This window comes from Podarcis liolepis, assembly GCF_965112155.1.
Source record: "Podarcis liolepis genome assembly, chromosome: 4".
Lineage (NCBI taxonomy): Eukaryota > Metazoa > Chordata > Lepidosauria > Squamata > Lacertidae > Podarcis > Podarcis liolepis.
The window spans coordinates 96,790,150-96,815,017 of NC_139558.1; the positions used below are offsets into that span (position 1 = coordinate 96,790,150).

The window sequence follows — 24,868 nt, forward strand, 5'->3', positions numbered from 1 at the left end:
ACCTGATGGGCATTGAGATTAGGAGAACAGAAAGCTCAGATCAGCCAACGCTGGGATGACGTAGAATAAGAGAGATGGAGGGGGTGGGACTTTACTCAGAGAAACACCATTATCTAAGAGAGATGGCATTTCTATCTCTCTGCCCCTGATGTTGGGGAAGATGGAGGGCACAAGGAGAAGGGGACGACAGAGGACGAGATGGTTGGACAGTGTTCTGGAAGCTACCAGCATGAGTTTGACCAAACTGTGGGAGGCAGTGGAAGACAGGAGTGCCTGGTGTGCTCTGGTCCATGGGGTCACGAAGAGTCGGACACGACTAAACGACTAAACAACAATAAGAAGAAGAACTCTTCTTGTTTAACTACTTCTTGGCTGGCGCCATGGGAGGGTGAAGCCTGACAGATAATGATTTTTATACTGTGTCTTGGGAAACCCAGGGATTCCTTACTGAGAAATGCAGTAATGGTAGGCAACCCTTTCTGAAATCCAGCTTCTTCTTGCCCGTCTTCCTTCTGCAACCCACAGGCCCCATCACCCCCATAAGGAATGGCCAGGCAGGTACCGGAGCCAAAATGCCTGCGAGGCACAACCGGCCCTACTATTAGATTAGATAAAAACAGCGTTCATAAAATATAAAATATACAATATAAAATATACAATCGGAGCAGATTGCAGCAATAGCTCATGAGTTAAAATTGAAATATATACATACACCCATATAGCTGAGATTTGGGCTACCATAAAAAATTGACCCTGAGGCACTCCAACTTCAGCATTTCCCTAGTAAGCTATTTTATTCTAGAGGATGGCCTGTGCCTACAAATCTGGGCGCAGAATCTGGCTACCAGCCAGGTCGTTTTATGATCTTTGCCTAAGAGGAGAAAATTAAGTTTAGACTTGTCTGAAAGACTGGCAAGCCTTTTCAGCAAAGGATCAATTGTGTCTCTACGAATCTCAGCATAAAAAGGACATCTAAAAAATATATGTTTGAGGCTTCCTATTTCCTCTAATGGGCAGGCGCAAAGTCTCTGCGCGTACGGGACCCTTCTATAGGAGCCTTCCAGAACCGGTGAGGGCAAGGCTGAGCTTCTTGTTAAGTTGTGGGTGAACATATCAGACGACACAGTGATTTTTCAAGCAGCTCTTGTTTATTCACAGGCCAGAACAGAACAGAACTGAAGGGTTCAGCCAACCTACTTATATAGAGCTCCACTACAACGCAACTGTAACACTTTCTGTAACTATCCAATCACTGAACGTCACTTTCAATCCCTTATTTGCATATGTGGACCTGAGTGAAAACTATCTACAGTATCCCCCTGCTGGCCAAGGGTGAGAATGTCAGTACATAACACTTCTAGCAAGAGTAAAAGCCCAACTTGCATTTCTGGATGTAAGGAAATAGAGATATGCTGCTGGAGCGGCTACGTATCTCCCGTTTTCTATGATTTTATAATCGGGGACCCTTGTACAGTCCTGTTGTCTCTCTATGTCCATGAGGCCCTACTATTAGGCGAAGTGAGATGATAGCCTCGGGTGGCAGGTTCAGGAGGGCAGGCTCCCAGCAGTTCCTAAGCCCTGCCCCCTGACCAGTCCCTTCTGTTGGAGTACAGAGATGTGTCTACCACATATCCTGGAAGATTGTGGAAGGACAAAATTGCTTAGTTAAATTATGGGATTTACTCACATGAGAAGTAGTGATGGCCACCAACTTTGTTGTTGTTGTTTAGTCGTTTAGTCATGTCCGACTCTTTGTGACCCCATGGACAGAGCACGCCAGGCCCTCCTGTCTTCCACTGCCTCCCGCAGTTTGGTAAAACTCATTTTAGTCGCTTCAAGAACACTGTCTAACCATCTCGTCCTCTGTCGTCCCCTTCTCCTTGTGCCAACATCTTTCCCAACATCAGGGTCTTTTCCAGGGAGTCTTCTCTTCTCATGAGGTGGCCAAAGTCTTGGAGCCTCAGCTTCATGATCTGTCCTTCCAGTGAGCACTCAGGGCTGATTTCCTTCGGAATGGATCGATTTGATCTTCTTGCAGTGCATGGGACTCTCAAGAGTCTCCTCCAGCACCATAATTTAAAAGCATCAATTCTTCAGCGATCAGCCTTCTTTATGGTCCAGCTCTCACTTCCATACATCACTACTGGGAAAACCATTGCTTTAACTATACGGACCTTTGTTGGCAAGGTGATGTCTCTGCTTTTTAAGATGCTATCTAGGTTTGTCATTGCTTTTCTCCCAAGAAGCAGGCGTCTTTTAATTTCGTCACTGCTGTCACCATCTGCAGTGATCAAGGAGCCCAAGAAAGTAAAATCTCTCACTGCCTCCATTTCTTCCCCTTCTATTTGCCTGGAGGTGATGGGACCAGTGGCCATGATCTTCGTTTTTTTGATGTTGAGCTTCAGACCATTTTTTGCGCTCTCCTCTTTCACCCTCATTAAAAGGTTCTTTAATTCCTCCTCACTTTCTGCCATCAAGATTGTGTCATCTGCATATCTGAGGTTGTTGATATTTCTTCCAGCAATCTTAATTCTGGCTTGCGATTCATCCAGCCCAGCTTTTCGCATGATGAATTCTGCATATAAGTTAAATAAGCAAGGGAGACAATATACAGCCTTGTCGTACTCCTTTCCCAATTTTGAACCAATTAGTTGTTCCATATCCAGTTCTAACTGTAGCTTCTTGTCCCACATAGAGATTTCTCAGGAGACAGATGAGGTGATCAGGCACTCCCATTTCTTTAAGAACTTGCCATAGTTTGCTGTGGTCGACACAGTCAAAGGCTTTTGCATAGTCAATGAAGCAGAAGTAGATGTCTTTCTGGAACTCTCTAGCTTTCTCCATAATCCAGCGCATGTTTGCAATTTGGTCTCTGGTTCCTCTGCCCCTTCGAAATCCAGCTTGCACTTCTGGGAGTTCTCGGTCCACATACTGCTTAAGCCTGCCGTGTAGAATTGCCACCAACTTGGGCGGCTTCAAAAGAGGATCAGACAAATTCACAGCTATCAAGTGGGCATTATGTTATGCATTATTTCCCACTACTCTCCCTTCATTGGGAAGGATTGCAGCTTATTGGTAGAAAACCTCTTTTGCATTCAGAAGGTCTCAGTTTCGATCCTCACATCTCTAAGTAGAGCTCTCTGTCTGATTTCCAGGAGAACTGCTTCCAGCCTGTGTAGACAATATTGAACTTGATGGACCATTGCAATATAAGGCAGCTGTTTATGTTCTTCTCCTGCTTAAATGTTTGGACTCTCCATGGGGACATGGCTGTCATTGTAGCCTTATTAGACTTTACTGATTGGTGGGCTCTGCGTTGCTCCCGGACGGGAGGAAGGAAGTCAAATGACACCGAGGGTTGGTTCAGAGAAAGAGTTCTTTATTTCTGCTCTCCGGAGCAGCAGAAAGGCACTTGCGTGGTCAGTCCACAGCAAGTCCAAAGAAACAAGAGATTTCATGCAGTATATATATCCTCCAGGTACCCTCTCCCCCCTTCTCCAGGAATACAGGCACCTCAGCTTGTACTTGCAGGTTGACATCACAGATGTTCCTACTCTGGTACTCTTAACCATAAAAGGATTTTCCTTCCTGTACTCCTGACCATAAAAGGGTATTCCTGTTCCTATACTCTATCTTGGATTAAGAGGTCACCAACTCTAAGAACACACTCTGGCGCTGTTCCCGGACTAGGTCTGTGCGTCAGAGTGTGGTCAGGATGTAAGATAAGACCTAGACGTGTCATCCCTACTCCACTGGAACAGCCAAGGTCATCCATTGCCGTGACTGATAAAGGAGAGAGCTGTTTATACAGCTGTGTTCTTGTTATGCATTTGCTCAACAGCTCAAGTTAATGCATTTTAGAAATGCTCCCTTGGAGAAAGAAGAAAAGGGGGTTTTGGGGTCCCGGTTCAAACTGACTGCACAGAAACCCATTCCTTCATCATGACGAGCCCCTGCCTTTCAAGATTTAGAACCCTGGCTCATCCCATACGTAACGAGTTTGCATCACACTTTTAGGTACAATTATGGGAACTTGGGCTTCTGGTTTCACTGGTCTGCCGTCTTCCTGATCCTCGCTGCCGTCGTTTTCACCTATCTCTTGTTATTACTGGTAAGCACAACTCTCTTTTGATTAAAGGCTTCCCCAGGGGATGGTTCAGGTTGGCAGCCAAGTCTCCATCAAGGTGCAGTGCTGAGGCTGTAAAAGCTCTGGGAGGGGACCATATCTGTGGAGACTGGAGTCATGGGCTGTGTAGGTGGCATAATGCGCAGGTTGCTTGTAGAATGTATTGGGTTCAACACCCAACGTCCCTTGATTTGTTTTAGCAGATTTGCCCCCTGCCTTTCAACCCAAAGATATAAGGAGATATTTGATAGCAGTACTGGAACAGGAATAGACTCTTCGAGAGACCCTCAAGAGCTGCTGCTATTACGAACAGACCTGGGGTCTCCAACATGGTGCCCATGAGCCCCAGAGCACCCTCAGGCACCCTCTGCAAAGCCCACCAAGGCCTCCCATGTATCCCAATTTTTGAAGCTGTTGTGGGGAGTTTGCCTGTTTGGGGTGTGTGCGTTTCTGAGCATCCCCTGACTTTCTCCTGTGAAACAGATATTCGGTGGTATCCATGAGAGTTCCTTAGATTTCCAAATGTGTCTTTGGAGCCATAAAAAGTTGGTGATCACTGGAGCGAACAGTTGTGGACTAGACGGACTCATCTTCATATACTCAGCATATCAAATGATCTTCAGATGGGCTCGATTCCCAATTTTATGTAGCTTTGTGCTTTTCTAACTGCCCTGTGATCTTCGGATGACGGGCAATGAATGAATTTAATCGAAATCCATACCCCCTCCTTTCGTAATCCTCATAGAACACTAGCCCAATGGTTGCCATTAGATTCTGAATTGATTTTAGAATGAATTGATTTTAGAATATATTTCAATTAATATATTGTGATTTTATGTGTTACTTTTACTGTTGTTAGCCACTCTGAGCCCGGCTTTGGCTGGGGAGGGTGGGATATAAATAAATAAATTATTATTATTATTATTATTATTATTATTATTATTACTCCCATCATTGAAATCAACCAGGCTCCAGGGCTCTGAGTTGTGGGTACGACTAAGTACCTTCCTGCCAATGTTTCCACAGATCATAGCGGTGTGTCTGATATCAGAGAGACAGCGGTTGTATCTGCACTGGAGTCACAAGGTAAATCATTTGACCTGCTGCCCTTCCTTGTAATAAAACGATTTCAGGCCCAAGTCTCTGTGTAGCAACCGGATCACCCTCTGAACTAGTGCCATAAGAGTAGCTGAGACTGGCAAGGGCACCAGCGGCAGAGCAACTGTGTCAAATCATGCTAGATTCAGGCCCCAGCCCCACCTAGACCAGCGTCCTATTCTTAAAGTGGCCAACCAGATGTCTCAATGTACAGCGTAAAAGCAAGACTTGGGCACAACATCATTTCCCCCACTTGGAGTGCCCAGCAACTGCGCGTACTGCCTCCGATAACAGCTTGATTGGTTGATTGTATTTCTCGCTGCGAGAAGTGAGGTTACAGGGAACCAGGCAGAGGGCCTTCTCGGTGGTGGTGCCTGCCCTGTGGAACGCCCTCCCAGCAGATGTCAAGGAAATAAACAACTATTTTACTTTTAAAAGACAACTGCTTAGGGAAGTTTTTAATGTCTGACGCTGTATTGTTTTCAATATTCGGTTGGAAGCCGCCCAGAGTGGCTGGGGAAACCCAGCCAGATGGGCGGGGTATAAGTAATAAATTATTATTATTATTATATTCTGCGCCACATTTCTTTCAGATGAATCCCAAAGTGGCTTACGGAAAATAAATAACAAAAGCACAACAGAGCATAAACTTAGACATAGAGCATAGCCATTGCAGCTACTAGTCCATGGGTAGGCAAACTAAGGCCCGGGGGCCGAATCTGGCCCAATCACCTTCTAAATTCGGCCTGCGGACGGTCTGGGAATCAATATGTTTTTACATGAGTAGAATGTGTCCTTTTATTTAAAATGCATCTCTGAGTTATTTGTGGGGCATAGGAATTCGTTCATCCCCCCCCAAAAAAATATAGTCTGGCCCCCCACAAGGTCTGACTGGCCCCCTGTTGAAAAAGTTTGCTAACCCCTGTTACTCATTGACTTTGAGGAATCAGAGAACTGTAGAGTTGGAAGGGACCTCTCAGGGTCATCTAGTCCAACCCCCTGCAACGCAGGAATCTCAGCTGAGTCATACATGGTGGACGGCCACCCAGCCTCCGGCGACCGCACACTTGCAGGGTTAAGAAATCATTTTCAACTCAGACTGAAATTCCCAGGTGTCAAAAAAGTTTGTTTATGTATGCCAATACTGCGGCCCGTGGAACGCGGGTGGCGTTGTGGCTTAAACCACAGAGCCTAGGACTTGCCGATCAGAAGGTCGTCGGCTCGAATCCCCGCGACGGGGTGAGCTCCCGTTGCTTGGTCCCTGCTCCTGCCCTCCCAGCAGTTCAAAAGCACGTCAAAGTGCAAGTAGATAAATAGGTACCGCTCTGGCGGGAAGGTAAACGGCATTTCCGTGTGCTGCTCTGGTTCGCCAGAAGCGGCTTAGTCATGCTGGCCACATGACTCGGAAGCTGTACGCCGGCTCCCTCGGCCCGCAAAGTGAGATGAGCACTGCAACCCCAGAGTCGGCCACAACTGGACCTAATGGTCAGGGGTCCCTTTACCTTTACTGCGGCCCATGTTTTGTTATCCCCAAAATGGAAAGTGAGCAGGTGAAGAGCTACCAAGGGAAGGTAAAATACTTTTTATGTATGAAATGATGCCAGCGAGAGTGCTCCTAGCCCAGAGATGGAAAGGAGGAGAAGTACCAACAGAAGAAGAATGCCAGATGAAACTGATGGAATATGCGGAAATGGCGAGACTGATGGGGAAGATCTGAAACCAGGAAAACCAGTACATTTCCGAGCACAATTCAAAGTGTTGGTGCTGACTTTGAAAGCCCTAAATAGCCTCGGTCCAGTATATCTGAAGGAGCGTCTCCACCCCCATTGTTTTACCCGGACACTGAGGTCCAGCACCGAGGGCCTTCTGGCGGTTCCCTCACTGTGAGAAGCCAAGTTACAGGGAACCAGGCAGAGGGCCTTCTTGGTGGTGGCACCCACCCTGTGGAACGTCCTCCCTTCAGATGTCAAAGAGAACAACAACTACCAGACTTTTAGAAGGCATCTGAAGGCAGCCCAGTTTAGGGAAGCTTTTAATGTTTAATAGGCTATTGTATTTTAATATTCTGTTGGAAGCCGCCCAGAGTGGCTGGGCTAGATCGGCGGGGTATAAATAATAAATTATTTTTATTTTTAATATTATTAAGTATTTTCTAAAGACTGGAGTAAATTTGTAAAATATTTAAAAGACCACTGTAAACAGTTAAAATCATTGGCAGAGATGTAATGACACTTGTAATGTGGAATTATTTATGATAATTATGGTTATTAAACAGATGGATAAGGGCAAAAGATACAGCAAACTTAAATTTAAATAATGGACCCATGGAGGGAGGGAAGGAGGTGTGATGGTTCACAGGAACCTTGTATTTCAATGTTTGAAATGGATATGTTAAAATATATAAAATTATGAAAAGCCAAAAAAAAAAATTTAAAAAAATTTAAAAGAAAGTGAGTGAGGTCCTAACCAAAGAGGATTGGCAACTTAAGCTGACAGAATATGCACAGCTAGCAGACTTAACATATAGAATAAGAGAACAGGAAGAACATACATTTAGAGAAGATTGGGAAACATTTATTAAATATATGGGAAATAACTGCATACAGCTGAAAACACTGGCAGGATTAAGATGAATCCGACAGTATAAATAAGCTTTGATGGATGCAATAAAGGAATACTGAATGGTATAGTTTTTGTAATATATGCAGGGATTTTTGATATGTAAAATGAGCCATAGGAAGAAAAGAAGGGAAGTCATTGATATCTTAAGGATGTAAAAATGAGTAACTTAAATTGTAAAACAGAACATTCAATAGAAATTATATATTTTTAAATTTATTTTAATACATTTTATATTTAAATTATATATTTTATATTATATTTTTATATTATAAATTTATATTATATATTTTAGTATATTTTTTAAAAAAGGGGGGGAGAAATTGTTTTTAATGTTTGATTCCCTTAGATCGCGACGGTGTTGTCCCTGGGTTTCTCCTGCTTTGCCTTTGCCGTGGTAACGCTTCTCTGGACTGCGCAGTGGAGCACCTTCTACCTGTCCTTTCAGGTGAGAAAACTGCTAGGCTTTATCTTCATGCTGCTTTATCTTCATGCAGCCAGCGTTTTCAGCTGTACACAATTATTTCCCGTATATTCAATAAACCTTTCCCAGTCTTCTCTAAACGTATGTTCTCCTTGTTCTCTTATTCTATATGTTAAGTCTGTGACTTGCGTATATTCTGTCGGCTTAAGTTGCCATTCTTCTTTAGCTGGGACCTCGCTAGTTTTCCATTTTTGTGTGTTTTTAAAGAGTTAGGTGTCAATTTGTTGTTTAGTCGTGTCCGACTCTTCGTGACCCCCTGGACCAGAGCACGCCAGGCACTCCTGTCTTCCACTGCCTCCCGCAGTTTGGTCAAACTCATGTTGGTAGCTTCGAGAACACTGTCCAACCACCTCGTCCTCTGTCATCCCCTTCTCCTTGTGCCCTCCATCTTTCCCAACATCAGGGTCTTTTCCAGGGAGTCTTCTCTTCTCATGAGGTGGCCAAAGTATTGGAGTCTCAGTTTCAGGATCTCTCCTTCCAGTGAGCACTCAGGGCTGGTTTCCTTCAGAATGGAGAGGTTTGATCTTCTTGCAGTCCAAGGGACTCTCAAAAGTCTCCTCCAGCACCAGAATTCAAAAGCATCAGTTCTTCGGCGATCAGCCTTCTTTATGGTCCAGCTCTCACTTCCATACATCACTACTGGGAAAACCATAGCTTTAACTAGACGGACCTTTGTTGGCAAGGTGATGTCTCTGCTTTTTAAAGATCAAAAGACCATATCACAAAAAGACCATATTCAAAAGACCACATCACAGTCCTAATCATATTACATAACTTTCCTTACTATACATTTTCTTATTTATAACTTTAATTCCATTTTAATCCTAGGCCTAATTGTTTCTTTCAAGTAGTTACATATCTTTAATATTACAATATTTATTCAAATTGTCTTTAAATTTCTTCCAGTCTTCTTGGTGTTCCTCTTCTTTCTGGTCGCGGATTCTCCTGGTGAGATCAGCCAGCTCCATAAACTCCATCATCTTCTGAGTGTGTGTTTTTTTTAAAGAGCGATGCGTCAATTAGCCCCAAGCGTCTCATGGGGACACTTTGTCTTCCCAACAGGTCACAGCTCCCTTCCTCCACATGGTTGCCGTATTCATCATGGTCCTCCTGGCGTGGCCGGTGGCTCTTCATTTCTTCTGGACAGACAACAAAGGTACAATGAGCTCTGGTTACTATGAGGAACATCTCTTTGCAGCTAGGGGCTGGGGCTCTTGCTCCTGGGGGAAGGCGTCTGACTTCGGCTGGGTCCTTGGCATGGGTCTGCTGATGGGCCCCCCACAACCACAAAGTTTTGTTGCATGACCCTCCTCCCCAGTCTCCAAGTGGCACAAGATCTGAGGGCTTCCAGGTACTTACCAAAAGTTTGGTTTCCTTGGAATGGGAGACAGTGGAAACTGTGGTGTCTTTAAGATGTATGGTTTGTTTACACATACCGTATATTTCGCTCTATAAGACGCAGTTTTCCCCTCCTAAGAAGTAAGGGGAAATGTGTGTGAGTGTCAGCTTCATTCTGGAGCTGACAGAGGCTGGGAATGAAAGCAGGTAAAGAGAGATAAGGACACTGGAATGTGAGCTGGAATGTGAGAGGGAGGAGGGATTCTCAGCCTTGGTTAGAGGTAACTTGCCTTTCTCCAGGCATTCGGCTGAGATCCTGGCTGACCTCCCCGTTTGCGTCTCCCGGCAGGATACAGGCAAGGTCTTTCCGGCGATCCCACTCAGTGTGAGAGGGACACACCAACTCCTCCCTCCTCCCTGCTTCCCTCAGGGAGGGGAAAAGAGACAGACAGAAATCTATTTACATGTCTTTATTTCTGTCATTCCAGCAGTACAGAGAAACGTGTCTGCACTCTTCAGACTCCAACAGTAGAGTCTAAACTCCACCCCTGTACTTCCAGTACAGGTCAGATGACACTCTGAGCTAACATCCGGTGCTCAGTACAGTGAATAGACTGCCCCTTTGTTCCAATAGTACAGTCCCAGACATCAACATCCTGTTTTGCATTCCAGACACCTGCAGCTGGCTTTCGCATTGCTGCTTTTTCCTGACAGCAGCCTAGTGGCATAGCTTCAGAGAACAGAGAGCAGGCAGCAGATAGCAAAGATCCACAAAATACCAACCTTAGCTCAGAAACAGATGGAGAGAGGCCAGGAATAGCTAGCCCAAAAACTCAAAGGCGCGAAAAGGTCAGTGAGAGGAGGGGAAAAGAGCGGAAGCGAAAGAGTTTTTCCCCCTGTTGGAAGAAGAGGAAGGGGCGGAGTTTAGACTTGGCAACTGCAGACTTGGAGTCAGACATGGAGTGAAGGAGCTCCGGCGTGATTTATGTGTTTGAGCAATAAACCTGAGATAATTACTGCCGGTGTCTCACTTCTGTGGGAGAGCCAAGCCATTACAGTGCGTCTTATGGAGCGAATGCAGGCTCCATGGCTTCAGTGAAAGCAACGCGGAACCTCCGGAGTGCAGCAGGAGGTTATCCCTTGAAATATACTCAGAGTCGCAAAGTGATTTCATGCTCTTTATTCAGCTCATAGTGGTGAGGAGGAATGAATGAAAGTCCCCTCACTGTATCTGCTTTATATACATTATTTACACAATGGGCTGCACATGATTGGCTAATCCCGGAATTCTACTGTAAGCCAATCAGGTTGTGGATTCACTTCTATCTGGAGCAGGATTGGGTGGTTCCTGCCAACCAATCATACTGCTGCATTGTTCTAGGACCAATCAGACTGCTGCATTCTGAATCCTATTGTTCTAGGACCAATCAGACTGCTGCAGTTTGGATCCTATTCAACTCAGTACATAACACCCTGAAGCCAGGAGAGCAAGAGGGGTCAGTGCGCACCAACCCCTCTTGCTGTCCGGGCTTCAGGGATAGCCGCCCGAAGCCTCCGGAGCACAGTGCGTGGCTATCCCATAAGCCAGGAGAGCCAGTGGGATCACAGTGCTGCGATCCCGCCGGCTGTCCTGGCTTCTTGCTTGGCCTCACGCAGTCTCTCCCTGGCAAGGGGAGCCTTCATCCCCTGCCCGGGAGAGGCTGCACACGGCTATCACATAAGCCAGGACAGCCAGCAGGATCGCAGCGCTGCGATTCCGCTGGCTGTCCTGGCTTCTGGGATCCAGAATATATTTTTTTGTGTTTTCCTCTTCCGAAATCTAGGTGCGTCTTATGGTCCGGTGTGTCTTATAGAGCGAAAAATACGGTATATACAACCCAAACCAAAGATGGAAGGGTTCACAGCATTAACTCCCCAAAAGGAATGGCTTCTCCCATACTCATAGCCTAGGAATTGAGCAGAAATCTAATAATAATAATAATAATAATAATAATAATAATAATAATAATAATAATTTTATACTAAGGTTACCAGATTTTTTTCAATAAATCTGGGGACACTGTTCAACTTCAATGGATTTTGTATGGGGATTGATTTGTAAATCCGGGGACTGTCCCCGGGAAATGGGGACGTCTGGTAACCTTAATTTATACCCCACCCACCTGGGCAGCTCCCAACAGAATATTAATAACATGATAAAACATAAAACAATAAAAACTTCCCAGAACATGGCTGCCTTAAGATGTCTTCTGAATGTCAGGTAGTTGTTTATCTCTTTGACATCTGAAGGGAGGGCGTTCCACAGGGTGGGGGCCACCACCGAGAAAGCCTCTGCCTGGTTCCCTGTAGCCTCGCTTCTTGCTGAGAGGGAACCACCAGAAGGCCCTCGGCGCTGGACCTCAGTATTTGTGCATAACGATGGGGGTGGATACACTCCTTCAGGTATACTGGGCTGAGGCCGTTTAGGGGCTTTCAAGGTCAGCACCAACACTTTGAATTGTGTTTGGAAACGTACTGGGAGCCAATGTAGGTCTTTCAGGACTGGTGTTATGCGGTCTTGGCGGCCACCCCAGTCAAGCATGGCTCTCACTCTCTGGCTTCTGCCTGCAGCCTGTTTTCTGCTCTCAGCTCACACACAACTGCTTGGGCAACTGTCCCTCTAGATACCAGCCGGGTGAGGAGGGAGAAAGATTCCTCACGGGGTCCCTGCCATGGAAGCATATTCACCCAGTGCTATACCAGTTGCACTTGCTCCCGGTGGAGTATCGGGTCAGGTTTAAGCTGCTGGTTTTGACCTTTAAAGCCCTTTATGGCTTAGGGCCCTCGTATTTACGGGACCGCCTCTCCTGGTCTGCCGCATAAAGGACCTTAAGGTCCACGATTAATCATAGTTAGAGGTCCCGGGCCCTAAGGAAGTCAGAGTATCCTCCACCAGGGCCAGGGCCTTCTCAGTGCTGGCCCCGACCTCGTGGAATGCTCTGTCCCATGAGACCAGGGCCCTGCAGGATTTAACCTCCTTCTGCAGGGCCTGTAAGACAGAGCTATTCCGCCTGGCTTTCAATTCGAACTTAGCCTGATCTTTCATTCCCCTTCCTTCCCTCCCCCTCTCCTTTTTACGAAGATTACCCGCTCTGGGATCCCACAGCTAATTCTCCCCTGGTCTTCTCGCTGGCCCAGATAGGACTAATTTAGCCAGCTAGCCCTGGTGATCATCTAATGTTTATTGGATGGATTTCCCCTAAATTGATTTTTGAATTCTGAATTTATTGTTATTCACGTTTTATGCAGTATTTTATGCTGGTTTTTTTGTTGCAACAATTAAGTGTTTTAAATTTGTTGTTAGCCACCCTGAGCCCGGTTTTCTGAACTGGGAAGGGTGGGGTATAAATAAAAAATTATTATTATTATTTGCCCCAAAGGGCCCCATCACTTCTTTTGTTATGCAAATGATGGCCGTTCTCTCGCAAAGAAACTTGCCTGTCTAGTTGAAGGATGGAATCCTCCATTAGAATTTAATGCTTGCTTGCTTCAGGACCAAAGGGACTCAGGCATCATGCAGACTAGCCCCACAAAGTCACCCCCACAGTGCCGTGGGACCACCCTCTAGAGTGGGGGGTGGGTGGGTCTGACTTTTCATAGCAAGTGGGCCTCAAGAGGACTTCGACATGGGACCCGTCGGAAAGGCATCAACTTTCAAACTGTGTGTTTTGAGAGAGAATCCACTAACAACCTGTATTTCTAGTTACAGGTAGGTAGCCACCATGTTGGTCTGCCATAGTCAAAACAAAACAAAACAATAATAATAATAATAATTCCTTCCAGTGGCGCCTTAGAGACCAACTAATTTTGTTATTGGTATGAGCTTTCGTGTGTGCTACTGCTCATACCAATAACAAACGTAGTTGGTCTCGGTCCGTATAGTTAAAGCTTTGATTTTCCCAGTAGTGATGTATGGAAGTGAGAGCTGGACCATAAAGAAGACTGATCGCCGAAGAATTGATGCTTTTGAATTCTGGTGCTGGAGGAGACTCTTGAGAGTCCCATGGGCTGCAAGAAGATCAAACCGATCCATTCTGAAGGAAATCAGCCCTGAGTGCTCACTGGAAGGACAGATCCTGAAGCTGAGGCTCCAATACTTTGGCCACCTCATGAGAAGAGAAGACTCCCTGGAGAAGACCCTGATGTTGGGAACGATGGAGGGCACAAGGAGAAGGGGACGACAGAGGACAGGATGGTGGGACAGTGTTCTCCAAGCTACCAGCATGAGTTTGACCAAACCGCGGGAGGCAGTGGAAGACAAAAGTGCCTGGCGTGCTCTGGTCCATGGGGTCACGAAGAGTCGGACACTACTAAATGACTAAACAACAACAAAGTGCTACTGGAAGGAAAAGAAAATGGTTTAGAAATGTGGGGTTTCGTGCTGGTTTATTTTTATTTTTATATTAGGGCAAAGAAAGGAAAATGGGATTGGGGGTGAGAAACATGACATGACCCAGTCCAGCAAATACTTATTCATTCCTACTTGGACTTGTCCCCCTTCCCATTCAGCATAGCAAAGACCATGACTATTCTTCTTTCGTTCAGTTCTGCAGGTATTGATTATTTCCCCCTACGTGGCCATCCTCCTCTGCCTCCTCTTCATACCCCTGGGGTTCCATTCTCCCTGTATTATGGAGAAGGGGGCGCTGGGTCCCAAGCCGCACCTGATTGGCCACAGAGGAGCACCAATGGTAGGTTGAGTAGGAAGGCGGGGGGGGGGGGGCGACTTCAGAATAACCTGACGCCATTACGCTTCCTCCTCTTTCGGATAGTTGGTTTGTTTTTAACCTTTATAGAAATCCAAACCATTTTTCTCACCTGATGAAGAGCTCCTTTGCCACCATTTAATACTACTACTACTACTACTACTACTACTACAACTACTACTACTATATTATTTATACCCTGCCCATCTGGCTGGGTTTCCCCAGCCACTCTGGGCGGCTTCCAATAAAACACTAAAATACAATAACCTATTAAACGTTAAAATCTTCCCTAAAGGTTTGGTAGTTATTTTTCTCTTTGACATCTGGTGGGAGGAGATTCCACCGGGCGGGTGCCACTACCGAGAAGGCCCTCTGTCTGGCTCCCTGTAACCTCACTTCTCTCAGGGAGGGAACCGCCAGAAGGCCCTCGGCGCTGGATCTCAGTGTCCGGGCTATGATGGGGGGTGGAGACGCTCCTTCAGGTATACTGGACGTTTCTGCTGGTCATACTCAATTAGGGACTTCGGACGACAGTCAACATGTGTGCCGTTACACAATACACAGGACCGTTGTGGCGAATATTTGCACAGTGCCTGGGTGGGGGAACTTTTTCAGTTCGAGGGCCACATTTAATTCAGGTTAGCTTTCCAGGGGCCACATGCCACGAGTGGACAAGGGCAGGGGCAAAAAGAAGTGAATTTTACAAGTGTGCAGTTGTCTTGTTTCTCCATGCAATTCCATAGCTCTATCCAGGCCAGTCAGAAGCATTCTCAGAATTCATTTCAAGGAAGGATGGGAAAGATTTGTAATTTATTTAAGAGACCACTGTAAGCAAATGGAAACATTAGCAGGATTTTAACAACACTTGTAAATGTAACAAATGCGTTGGATAATATGGAGAGATATTAAAATATTGATGGTGAAATAATATGCAGTTGGAAAACATGACAATAGGACCCGTGGAGAGGATGGAGGGAAGTCTAGAGATTCAAAGGAATCTCTAAATCTGAGTATGTATTTGATACTGTTAAAATGTTACACTTGTAAAATCAAATAAAAATTATTTACCAATAATTTTAAAAAGCATTCTCAGAGTTCCTTTCCAAGAAATGCTTAAGGAGGTTGCAAAACAGGGATTGGGGCTGTTTGCCCATCTGTCATGTCTTCCTCTCTCATTTTTATAACAGGTAGCTCCCGAAAATACAGAGATGTCGTTCAGAAAAACTGCCGCTTACGGTGCTATCGGCTTTGAGACGGATGTCAAAATTAGGTGAGCTTCTGGAGCACGGCTTCCCAGATGGGGGTCAATATTTTTCCCCCATATGTGCTCTGCTCTCTTAAGGGATCGTTACTGCCTGCTGTGTTTAAACCATCCCTTTCAACTCACAGACTGTCGCTGGCGTCTTGGTGCTGCTTTAAGAACCTGCTAGATCAGGCCAGGGGCCAGTGCCAGATTTACGTTGAAGCTAAACAAGCTATAGCTTAGGGCCCCACTCTCTTGGGGGCCCCCCAAAAAATTAAAGCGGAAAAAACAGGATGTACATTTCCAAAATATAAGATAAAAAAACAAATAAATTAAAGCTACATGCAGCAACAGTGTAGGCTCCTATGATGTAAGTCATGGGCCCCGCCCGCTAGCCTGCTCCCTCAAATATCAATGGTTTCAGGCCGTTGGTTCGAATCCCCGTGACGGGGTGAGCTCCCGTTGCTTTGTCCCAGCTCCTGCCAGCCTAGCAGTTCGAAAGCACACCAGTGCAAGTAGATAAATAGGTACCACTCGAGCAGGAAGGTAAATAGCGTTTCCATGCACTCTGGTTTCCATCACGGTGTCTCGTTGCACCAGAAGCAGTTTAGTCCTGCTGGCCACATGTCTATGGACAAACGCCGGCTCCCTTGGCCTGAAAGCAAGATGAGTGCCGCAACCCCATAGTTGCCCTTGACTGAACCGTCCAGGGATCTTTTACCTATCTTACCTGTACCTCTCACTGGGCGTGTGAGAAGCCTACAAGCAGGGCATGAGCTCAACAGGACTCTGCCCACCTGCGATTCGCAGAGACTGCTATTCAGAGGCATAATTCCTCTGACAGTGGAGCCAGAACATAGCCATGGTTGTTAGTAGCCGTCCAAATAAATCACTGTGGTTTCCCACTATCCCCTGAAAACTGGAACCATAGAGAATATGTGACACATCTCAGCTGTTCTCAGGCGACCTGGCGAACGGCCTGCCTAAGACCCCAAGCGTGACGCGCGAAATTGCTTTTCTGTTTTGAACAGCTTGGACGGCGTCCCCTTCCTCATGCACGATAAGACGCTAGAAAGGACCACCAACATTGAGGCTGTCAATCGCACGTGGGCGAAGGCGCTTGCTGACTACTTCCCCTGGAGCGAACTGGAGAAGCTGAACTCTGGAAATTGGTTCTTTGAGGTATGTTTGAACGGGACTTGAAATGGAACTCAGCCCATCACATCTCCCAAGTTGGCTTCTGGGGAGCTGAGTAGCGGAATAGCCTTCCAAGAGCAGGTTTGCCCATGTTTGCAACTACAGCCCGGGCCTCTGCGTGGTCTGCCTCAACCAAACCAATATAAATCAACCAATATAAAAGGATGTCACATAGAGGAGGGAGAAAGGTTGTTTTCTGCTGCTCCAGAGAAGTGGACACGGAGCAATGGATCCAAACTACAAGAAAGAAGATTCCACCTAAACTTTAGGAAGAACTTCCTGACAGTAAGAGCTGTTTGACAGTGGAATTTGCTGCCAAGGAGTGTGGTGGAGTCTCCTTCTTTGGAGGTCTTTAAGGCGAGGCTTGACAACCATATGTCAGGAGTGCTCTGATGCACTGGCGTAGCGTGGGGGGTGCAGGGGGGGCCGGCAGCACCGGGTGCAACATCTGGGGGTTAGGGTTAGGGGGCGCAAATCCACGGGTTAGGGGGCGCAAATCCACGGGTTAGGGGGCGCAAATTACTTGCCTTGCCCCGGGTGATGACAACCCACGCTACACCACTGGTCTGATGGTGTTTCCTGCTTGGCAGGGGGTTGGACTCTTGTGGTCTCTTCCAACTCTATGATTCTATGATTCTATGATTCTATGATTCTATGATTCAAATTACCACTGTCCGCCTTAGAGCTCACCCAAATGACCCTCCATTCGCCATACATCTCACCCACGTTGCCGCCCATATTCACTCTTCTCCCCAGCCCCTCCCTCCCTCCCTCCCTCCCTCCCTCCCTCCCTCCCTCACCAAACCCCCATTCCCCTTGGACTTCACCAACACTCCTGTATGCCTCTCCAAGCCATTCCTCTTACAGCTCACCCAAACTCCCTCTCTCTGCTCTGAGGTAACCCAGACTTACAACTCACCCAGACAACCCCACCCCATAGACCTCCTTAGGCCACAACAGTTTCCATTTTGGGGGCCCTGAAGTTTGAACTGTTATGGGTGTCTCTTCTTAAACAGCATTGAGGTCTGGGTAACCAGTGATTTTACTATTATTATTGTTATTATTATTACAGTGGACGCTCGGGTTGCGAACATGATCCATGCGGGAAGCATGTTTGCAAGCCGCAGCACTGTGTCTGCGCACTCGTGGGTTGCGATTCAGCGCTTCTGTGCATGCGCAAAGCAGATTGGCAGGGTACAGTGGCGTAGCGTGGGGGGTGCCAGGGGTGCCGGCCGCACCGGGCGCAACATTTTTGGGGGCGCGTTTGGCCGGCCCCCCTCGAGGAAGCGGGAACCTCTCCAAGGCGCAGCGCGCTGTCGGTGGAGGAAAAGAGCCTCGCAGCAGCAGCAGCAAAGCCGGGAGGAGGAGGAGGTGGAGCGAGCCTGCTAATTGCTTGCTGGGAATTAAGCGGCTCAAAGGCAAAGGAAAAGAGGTGGAGCCGCTGGCCCGGCCGGGAGGAAGCTGGAGAGAGCAGCGCGCCAAGCGCACGTGACGCAAAGGGCCTGCCCACGTGCAGGCTGAGCTCCGTGTGGCGGGGGCGGAGGGAGGCGCTCGCTCTTTCCAAAGAAGGACCTGGCTACTGGATCAAGGCCACAAGGGCCCATGTAGAGTGAGTGGCCAAGCAGACGCGTCAATGAGAAACACTCAAAGCAGGACCGGGGCACAAGAGCGCTCTCCCTTCCTGCTGTTTCCAGGGGGTGGAAGCGTCGCTGTCTCGAGGGCTTCCGAGATACCCTGGGGTGAAGTCCCGCTTCACCTTCTTGGGAGTCCCTCCAGTGGCGTAGCGTGGGGGGTGCAGGGGGGGCCGGGCGCAACATCTGGGGGTTAGGGTTAGGGGGCGCAAATCCACGGGTTAGGGGGCGCAAATCCACGGGTTAGGGGGCGCAAATTACTTGCCTTGCCCCGGGTGCTGACAACCCACGCTACGCCACTGGCAGGGTATTCTTATCCTTAATAAATAAAATGGTCATGGCTCCCCTCACGAAGGAATTCTGGGAACTGTAGTTTACCTCTCACAGAGCTACAATTCCCAGCACCTTTGACAAGCTACAGCTCCTTTCCCCCCTAATTCCTTTGCAGAAGAGGCCGTTTTTCGAAATGCCCCCGCTCTCGCCTGAGGATGAAAAACTGGCAAGAAAGCAGAGAGTCTACAAGCTCAGCGATCTCTTGAAACTTGCTTATCAGGAGGACAAACTGGTCCTCTTTGATCTTCAGCACCCTCCAGCGCATCACCCTTACAGGGACACCTGGATCGACAGAACCGTGGAGGTCCTCAAAAACGAAATGGGGAACAAATCTCACTTGGTACGAGACGTCCCCTCCTCTGAAACCCCACCCCTCTTTATCCAACTTGAATTTGCCCCCGAGTATGTTGCATGTGGGCCAGATCCTGACCCACCAGGTATCAAATCACCTGGTTGAATATGTTTGATAGCAAGCCCAGTTGAAAACACTCAAAATAAAACAACACAAACCTGCGGCAACTGCAACAAAATGTTGCAGCGTGAAGTGCTCACTGTTCCGGCCAGCCAAACCCTTTGCTAGAATACTCCATTTGATTTCCCTTCCCAACCAGTTTTCCATTCCTCCCTCTCCATCCCTCCTCATTCTACATTGGGCTGCCATACTTCTGCAAACGTTGCCCGCTGGGTCCTGACCTTCTTCTTGTGTGTTGAGGCTGCCGCCGTGGCTCCAGAAGCACCTCCCTTTGCATCTGCACCTGGAAGACGGAAGGAATAATTTCTGTTCATCTTCTGCCAATTGCAGGTCTTATGGCTGGAACCAAATCATAGATCCATTGTCCAGAGCTTAGCTCCTGAATTCCAGCAGACCTCGGGCGTGGCTTACCCAGTCGAGGTCCTCCAGATGTCTCGCATTTCCAGGCTCAACTTGGACTACAGAGATTTGCGCTGGGTAGATATTCGGTAGGTTGGATGGTGGCTAACAGATTGAGGTTGAATCCTGACAAGACAGAAGTACTGTTTTTGGGGGACAGGAGGCGGGCAGGTGTGGAGGATTCCCTGGTCCTGAATGGGGTAACTGTGCCCCTGAAGGACCAGGTGTGCAGCCTGGGAGTCATTTTGGATTCACACCTGTCCATGGAGGCACAGGTCAGTTCTGTGTCCAGGGCAGCTGTTTATCAGCTCCACCTGGTACGCAGGCTGAGACCCTACCTGTGTGCAGACTGTCTAGCCAGAGTGGTGCATGCTCTGGTTATCTCCCGCTTGGACTACTGCAATGCGCTCTACGTGGGGCTACCTTTGAAGGTGACCTGGAAACTACAACTAATCCAGAATGCGGCAGCAAGACGGGTGACTGGGAGCGGCCGCAGAGACCACATAACACCAGTCTTGAAAGACCTACATTGGCTCCCAGTACATTTCCGAGCACAATTCAAAGTGTTGGTGCTGACCTTTAAAGCCCTAAACTGCCTTGGTCCAGTATATCTGAAGGAGCATCTCCACCCCCATTGTTCTACCCGGACACTGAGGTCCAGCACCGAGGGCCTTCTGGCGGTTCCCTCACTGCGAGAAGCCAAGTTACAGGGAACCAGGCAGAGGGCCTTCTTGGTAGTGGCGCCTTCCCTGTGGAACGCCCTCCCACCAGATGTCAAAGAGAACAACAACTACCAGACTTTTAGAAGACATCTGAAGGCAGCCCTGTTTAGGGAAGCTTTTAATGTTTGATGTATTACAGTATTTTAATATTTTTTTGGAAGCCGCCCAGAGTGGCTGGGGAAGCCCAGCCATATGGGCAGGGTATAAATAATAATAAATTATTATTATTATTATTATTGGTTGACTCTGCCACCCACCCTCAGAGAATAGATCGGAAAACCGAGTCTTGATTTCCGCAGTGAATGTTTCGGGCAAATTTCAGCGAGACATTTATGAACCGGCAGATCAATGGTTCCCAAAGGGGGGGGCGGTACTGCCCCCTGGGAGGTGGTGGGATTGCCTAGTGGGGGTGCTAAGGGGCAAGGGGGCAGCAGGAGGGTGCTGGAAGTGGCGATTTAAGACCCCCGCTGAGTGACTTCAACCCACATATTGGGAAACTGGTATCCCTCCATCAAGTCCACTCATCACATTAAGAGTTGTTTCTAAGTGCCTAAAATGGGGAGCCTGAGTCAAAATACCTCCAGGGCAAATGCCTGTTCTTGAAGCTGAGCTATGGAACTCCTTGCCACAAGGCCGATGCTGCTGCAGAGAATTTAGCAATACTGAAAGACGGCTTAGGTAGCACTGGGGAATGATGTTGGCCCTTGCCAGCTGATTAATAATAATAATAATAATAATAATAATAATAATTTTTATTTATACCCCGCCCTCCCCAGCCAAGACCGGGCTCAGGGTGGCTAACAACCAATAATAAAAACAAGTTGATTGAAATACAACTTAGAAAACAAGATTAAAATACAACATTAAAACAATTAAAACATTAAAATGAAGCCTCATCACAGGAGGAGTAAAGAAAAAAGAAAGGGGGGGGGGAGGGAATCAAATTGATTCTAAGCCAGAACAACTCTGTCTTACAGGCCCTGTGGAAAGAAATCAGATCCCGCAGGGCCCTGGTCTCATGAGACAGAGTGTTCCACCAGGCCGGGGCCAGCGTTGAAAAGGCCCTGGCTCTGGTTGAAGCTAATCTAACTTCCTTAGGGCCCAGGACCTCTAGGGTGTTGCTATTTATGGACGACCTTAAGGTCCTCCATGGGGCATACAAGGAGAGGCGGTCCCGTGGGTACGAGGGTCCTAGGCCGTGAAGGTCAAAACCATCACCTTAAATCTGACCCTATACTCCACCGGGAGCCAGTGCAACTGGTTAAGCACTGGGTGAATATGCTCCCATGGCAGGGACCCCGTGAGGAGCCTCGCTGCAGCATTCTGCACCCGCTGGAGTTTCTGGGACACCTTCAAGGGCAGCCCCGTGTAGAGCGAATTACAGTAGTCAAGCCTGGAGGTGACCGTCGCATGGATCACTGTGGCCAGGTCGGGGCGGGAAAGGCAAGGGACCAACTGCTTGATGCGCCAAAGGTGGAAAAATGTCGCCTTAGCTGTTGCTGTAACCTGCAACAATTATGCCCAACTCGGCCTCTGCCCACCACCGGGTTTGCCCCGGCGTCACCATTTTGTGACTGGCGGGCTCCGTAATTTGCAGCCACTGAAAGCAGGGCCTCAAGAACTCCCTGGTCTAAGAGGAACCCCTGTGCTCACTTGACAGGGAATACGCGAAAGCCAACATCTCAACCAACCTCTGGGTGGTCAGTGAGCCATGGCTGTTCTCCTTGGCGTGGTGTTCTGGGGCCGATTCCGTCACCACCAATGCTGTCCACACCCTGGGGAACCTCCAGCGGCCTCTATTCCTCTTGGTAAGTGGAGACAGCATCTCCCGGTCAGTGAAAGGGAACCACGACTACTTGTCGTGGTTGATAGCCACTGAGACACCAGCACGCCACAAAATTTGGACTGCCCTTGCAGTGGTACCTTGGTATTCAAACGCCTTGATTCTCAAACACCAAAAACCCAGAAATAAGTGTTCCGGTTTTTGAACATTTGTCGGAAGCTGAACATCCGATGCGGCTGTTGGCTTTTGTTTCAGGGGCGGCTGCACCAATCAGAAGCTGCGCCTTGGTTTTTGAACATTTTAGAAGTCAAACGGACTTCCGGAACAGATTAAGTTTGCACTTTTGTTTTTGCTATTTATTTTGCGTTTTTGTTTTTGAGGCTTTTTTGGTTAATTTGTTTTTGTGACTGTGTGGAACCCAGTTCAGCTACTGATGGATTGATTGATTGTGTAACTGCGAAAATGGATAAAAGCCCCCCATCCAAACAATGACTATCATCAGTGCAGGGAAGAAAAAAAATTAATTGTAATTTTTATCATCTACAATACTGTCTTTATTTTATAGTACAGCACATTGATTATTGCTTTCATTTTATGGATCAGTGGTCTCGTTAGGTAGTAAATTTCATGTTAAGTTCCTGTTTTAGGGGTTGTTTTTCAAAGTCTGGAACGGATTAATTCGTTTTGCATTGCTTTCTATGGGAAAGCGTGCCTTGGTTTTGGAACGCTTTGGTTTTGGAACGGACTTCCGGAACGGATTACGTTTGAGAACCAAGGTGCCACTGTACTTAAAAAACGTGTTCACTTATGGCAGACTATCATTTATAAGAGAGTTGGTTTGAGTGAGGTTTCACTGCCCATCTCCAGACCTTCCAAGTGCCCTTATTTTCCAGAGACAGGACCAGATTTACAGAAGCCGTCCTGGTTTCTGATTTGATCCCAGAATGCCCCACTTTTCCTTAGGACGTCCCCATTTTCGCCGGAGAAATGTTGGCGGGTACGGATAGAACGTCCCTATTTTCATCGAACTGTTTCACTGTCAAATGGTCCAGGTCCTTCTTTCTCATCATTCTTTTCAGAGTCCCACCCCCTCTCTGCAGTTTCACCTTGAGGTGTGACTCCAGTTTGTCCCCTGTTCTGTTACAGACACCCAGCGAGTACCGGAGTATGTGGATAGCGACAGACGTCTTGGCGGTCCTCTTCATCCTTCTCATATTCGCTTTTCACTGGTAAATACTTCCCCCCCTCCCCATTCACCCCCAGGGTGACAACAAGAGCAAGTCCTTCTCAAGGCCTCCAACCTTAGCTGGAGCTTCTAGAGCAGCGGTTCTCAACCTGTGGGTCCCCAGATGTTGTTGGACTACAACTCCCATCTTCCCTGACCACTGGCCATGCTGGCTAGGAATGATGGGAGTTGTAGTCCAACAACATCTGGGGACCCACAGGTTGAGAACCGCTGCTCTTGAGGTTGGATGCCCATCAGTCCCGGATGCTATAGTTGAGATTCCTGCACTGCAAGGGGGTTGGACTAGATGACCCTCAGAGGTCCCTTCCAACTCTACAATTCTATGATTCTGCAATTCCTCCCGAGACATCTGCTGGTCCTGTGTCATCAAGGGGTTGGGGCTAGGGTTTCAACTCACTTCTGGGTCTGGTGGCATCCCAGTAGCCCCCCCCCCACGTTGCTATGGGGTTTGGGGAGGGGCAGGTTCTGCGGTCTCCTGGCTGGCACAGTGCTGTCTTAAGAATATGCGGTGCTGGGGTACAAAGATCTGCCTGGCACCCCCTCCCCCAGGTTGCCCAGTCCCAGGCGCACAGGAGGGAGGAGCCGGCCTGTGGCCTCAGCGTCTCGCTGGCTCGGTCGCCCCCGAATTCACGACACAGAGCTGTCTGCTTCTACCAGTCCACAATAGAAAGTGTCCTTTCCTACTGCATCACGGTGTGGTACGCTGGTTTGAAATAGCCGCTGGATGAAATAGCGGAAGAAGGTTGCCTCAGGAGAGTGAGGAAGATTCTCAGGGATGATTCACACCCTGGCCGGCACTTTCTTGATCTCCTGCCCTTATAGAATATAAGAAACATAATTAGTCGCACCAACAGGGTAAAGAACAGCTTCTATCCGTGGGCTGTTAGGATGCTGACTGAAAAGATAACAAGAGGGCAACTGACTTTCGAGTTTGGTGGATGTGCATCAGTAAACGAGGGGAATTAAGACTAAGAGAGCTGAGTGGGGGGTGCTTGTGTAATCTCACTGTATACAAGTTGTACAAGTGACAATAAAGTATTTCAAAAAAAGAGCCCTCTGCGGCATTCCGACCGACGGGTGGACTCTTCTCCGGGCTCAATTCTTAGGCTCCGGACTCTCAGCCTGGTGCCCCTGAGAGCCCAGTGCCCGGATGCCCCGCACCCCTAGCACCTATGGGTAAGATGGCCCTGCTCCTAAGGGCCATAGCTAGTGGACTAATTCCACAGTATTATCTCCCTGAGAGCTAGACTGGGGGGAGAAAGCTCTTCACTGGGTCTCTTGCCCCACCTGGGAGCAGCCACCGAGACCACATAACACCGGTCTTGAAAGACCTGCATTGGCTCCCAGTACGTTTCCGAGCACAATTCAAAGTGTTGGTGCTGACCTTCAAAGCCCTAAACGGCCTCGGTCCAGTAGACCTGAAGGAGCGTCT

At 47.8% G+C, this 24,868-nt stretch overlaps 1 protein-coding gene across 4 annotated transcripts in view; it reads left to right on the forward strand.

Moving 5' to 3' along the window:
* GDPD4 (glycerophosphodiester phosphodiesterase domain containing 4) overlaps positions 1-24,868 on the forward strand; it is a 40,896-nt gene that overhangs the window by 11,399 nt on the left and 4,629 nt on the right. For 3 of the 4 annotated variants that reach the window (XM_083499664.1, XM_083499666.1, XM_083499665.1), the window contains 11 exons: positions 4,018-4,111; positions 5,153-5,212; positions 8,193-8,291; positions 9,390-9,483; positions 14,250-14,395; positions 15,598-15,680; positions 16,685-16,835; positions 18,930-19,154; positions 19,617-19,774; positions 22,068-22,215; positions 23,337-23,419. In XM_083499664.1, coding sequence (XP_083355790.1) covers positions 4,018-4,111; positions 5,153-5,212; positions 8,193-8,291; positions 9,390-9,483; positions 14,250-14,395; positions 15,598-15,680; positions 16,685-16,835; positions 18,930-19,154; positions 19,617-19,774; positions 22,068-22,215; positions 23,337-23,419 — 1,341 coding nt within the window. The remainder of the gene's footprint in view (positions 1-4,017; positions 4,112-5,152; positions 5,213-8,192; positions 8,292-9,389; positions 9,484-14,249; positions 14,396-15,597; positions 15,681-16,684; positions 16,836-18,929; positions 19,155-19,616; positions 19,775-22,067; positions 22,216-23,336; positions 23,420-24,868) is intronic. The other variant, XM_083499667.1, reaches the window with a different exon arrangement.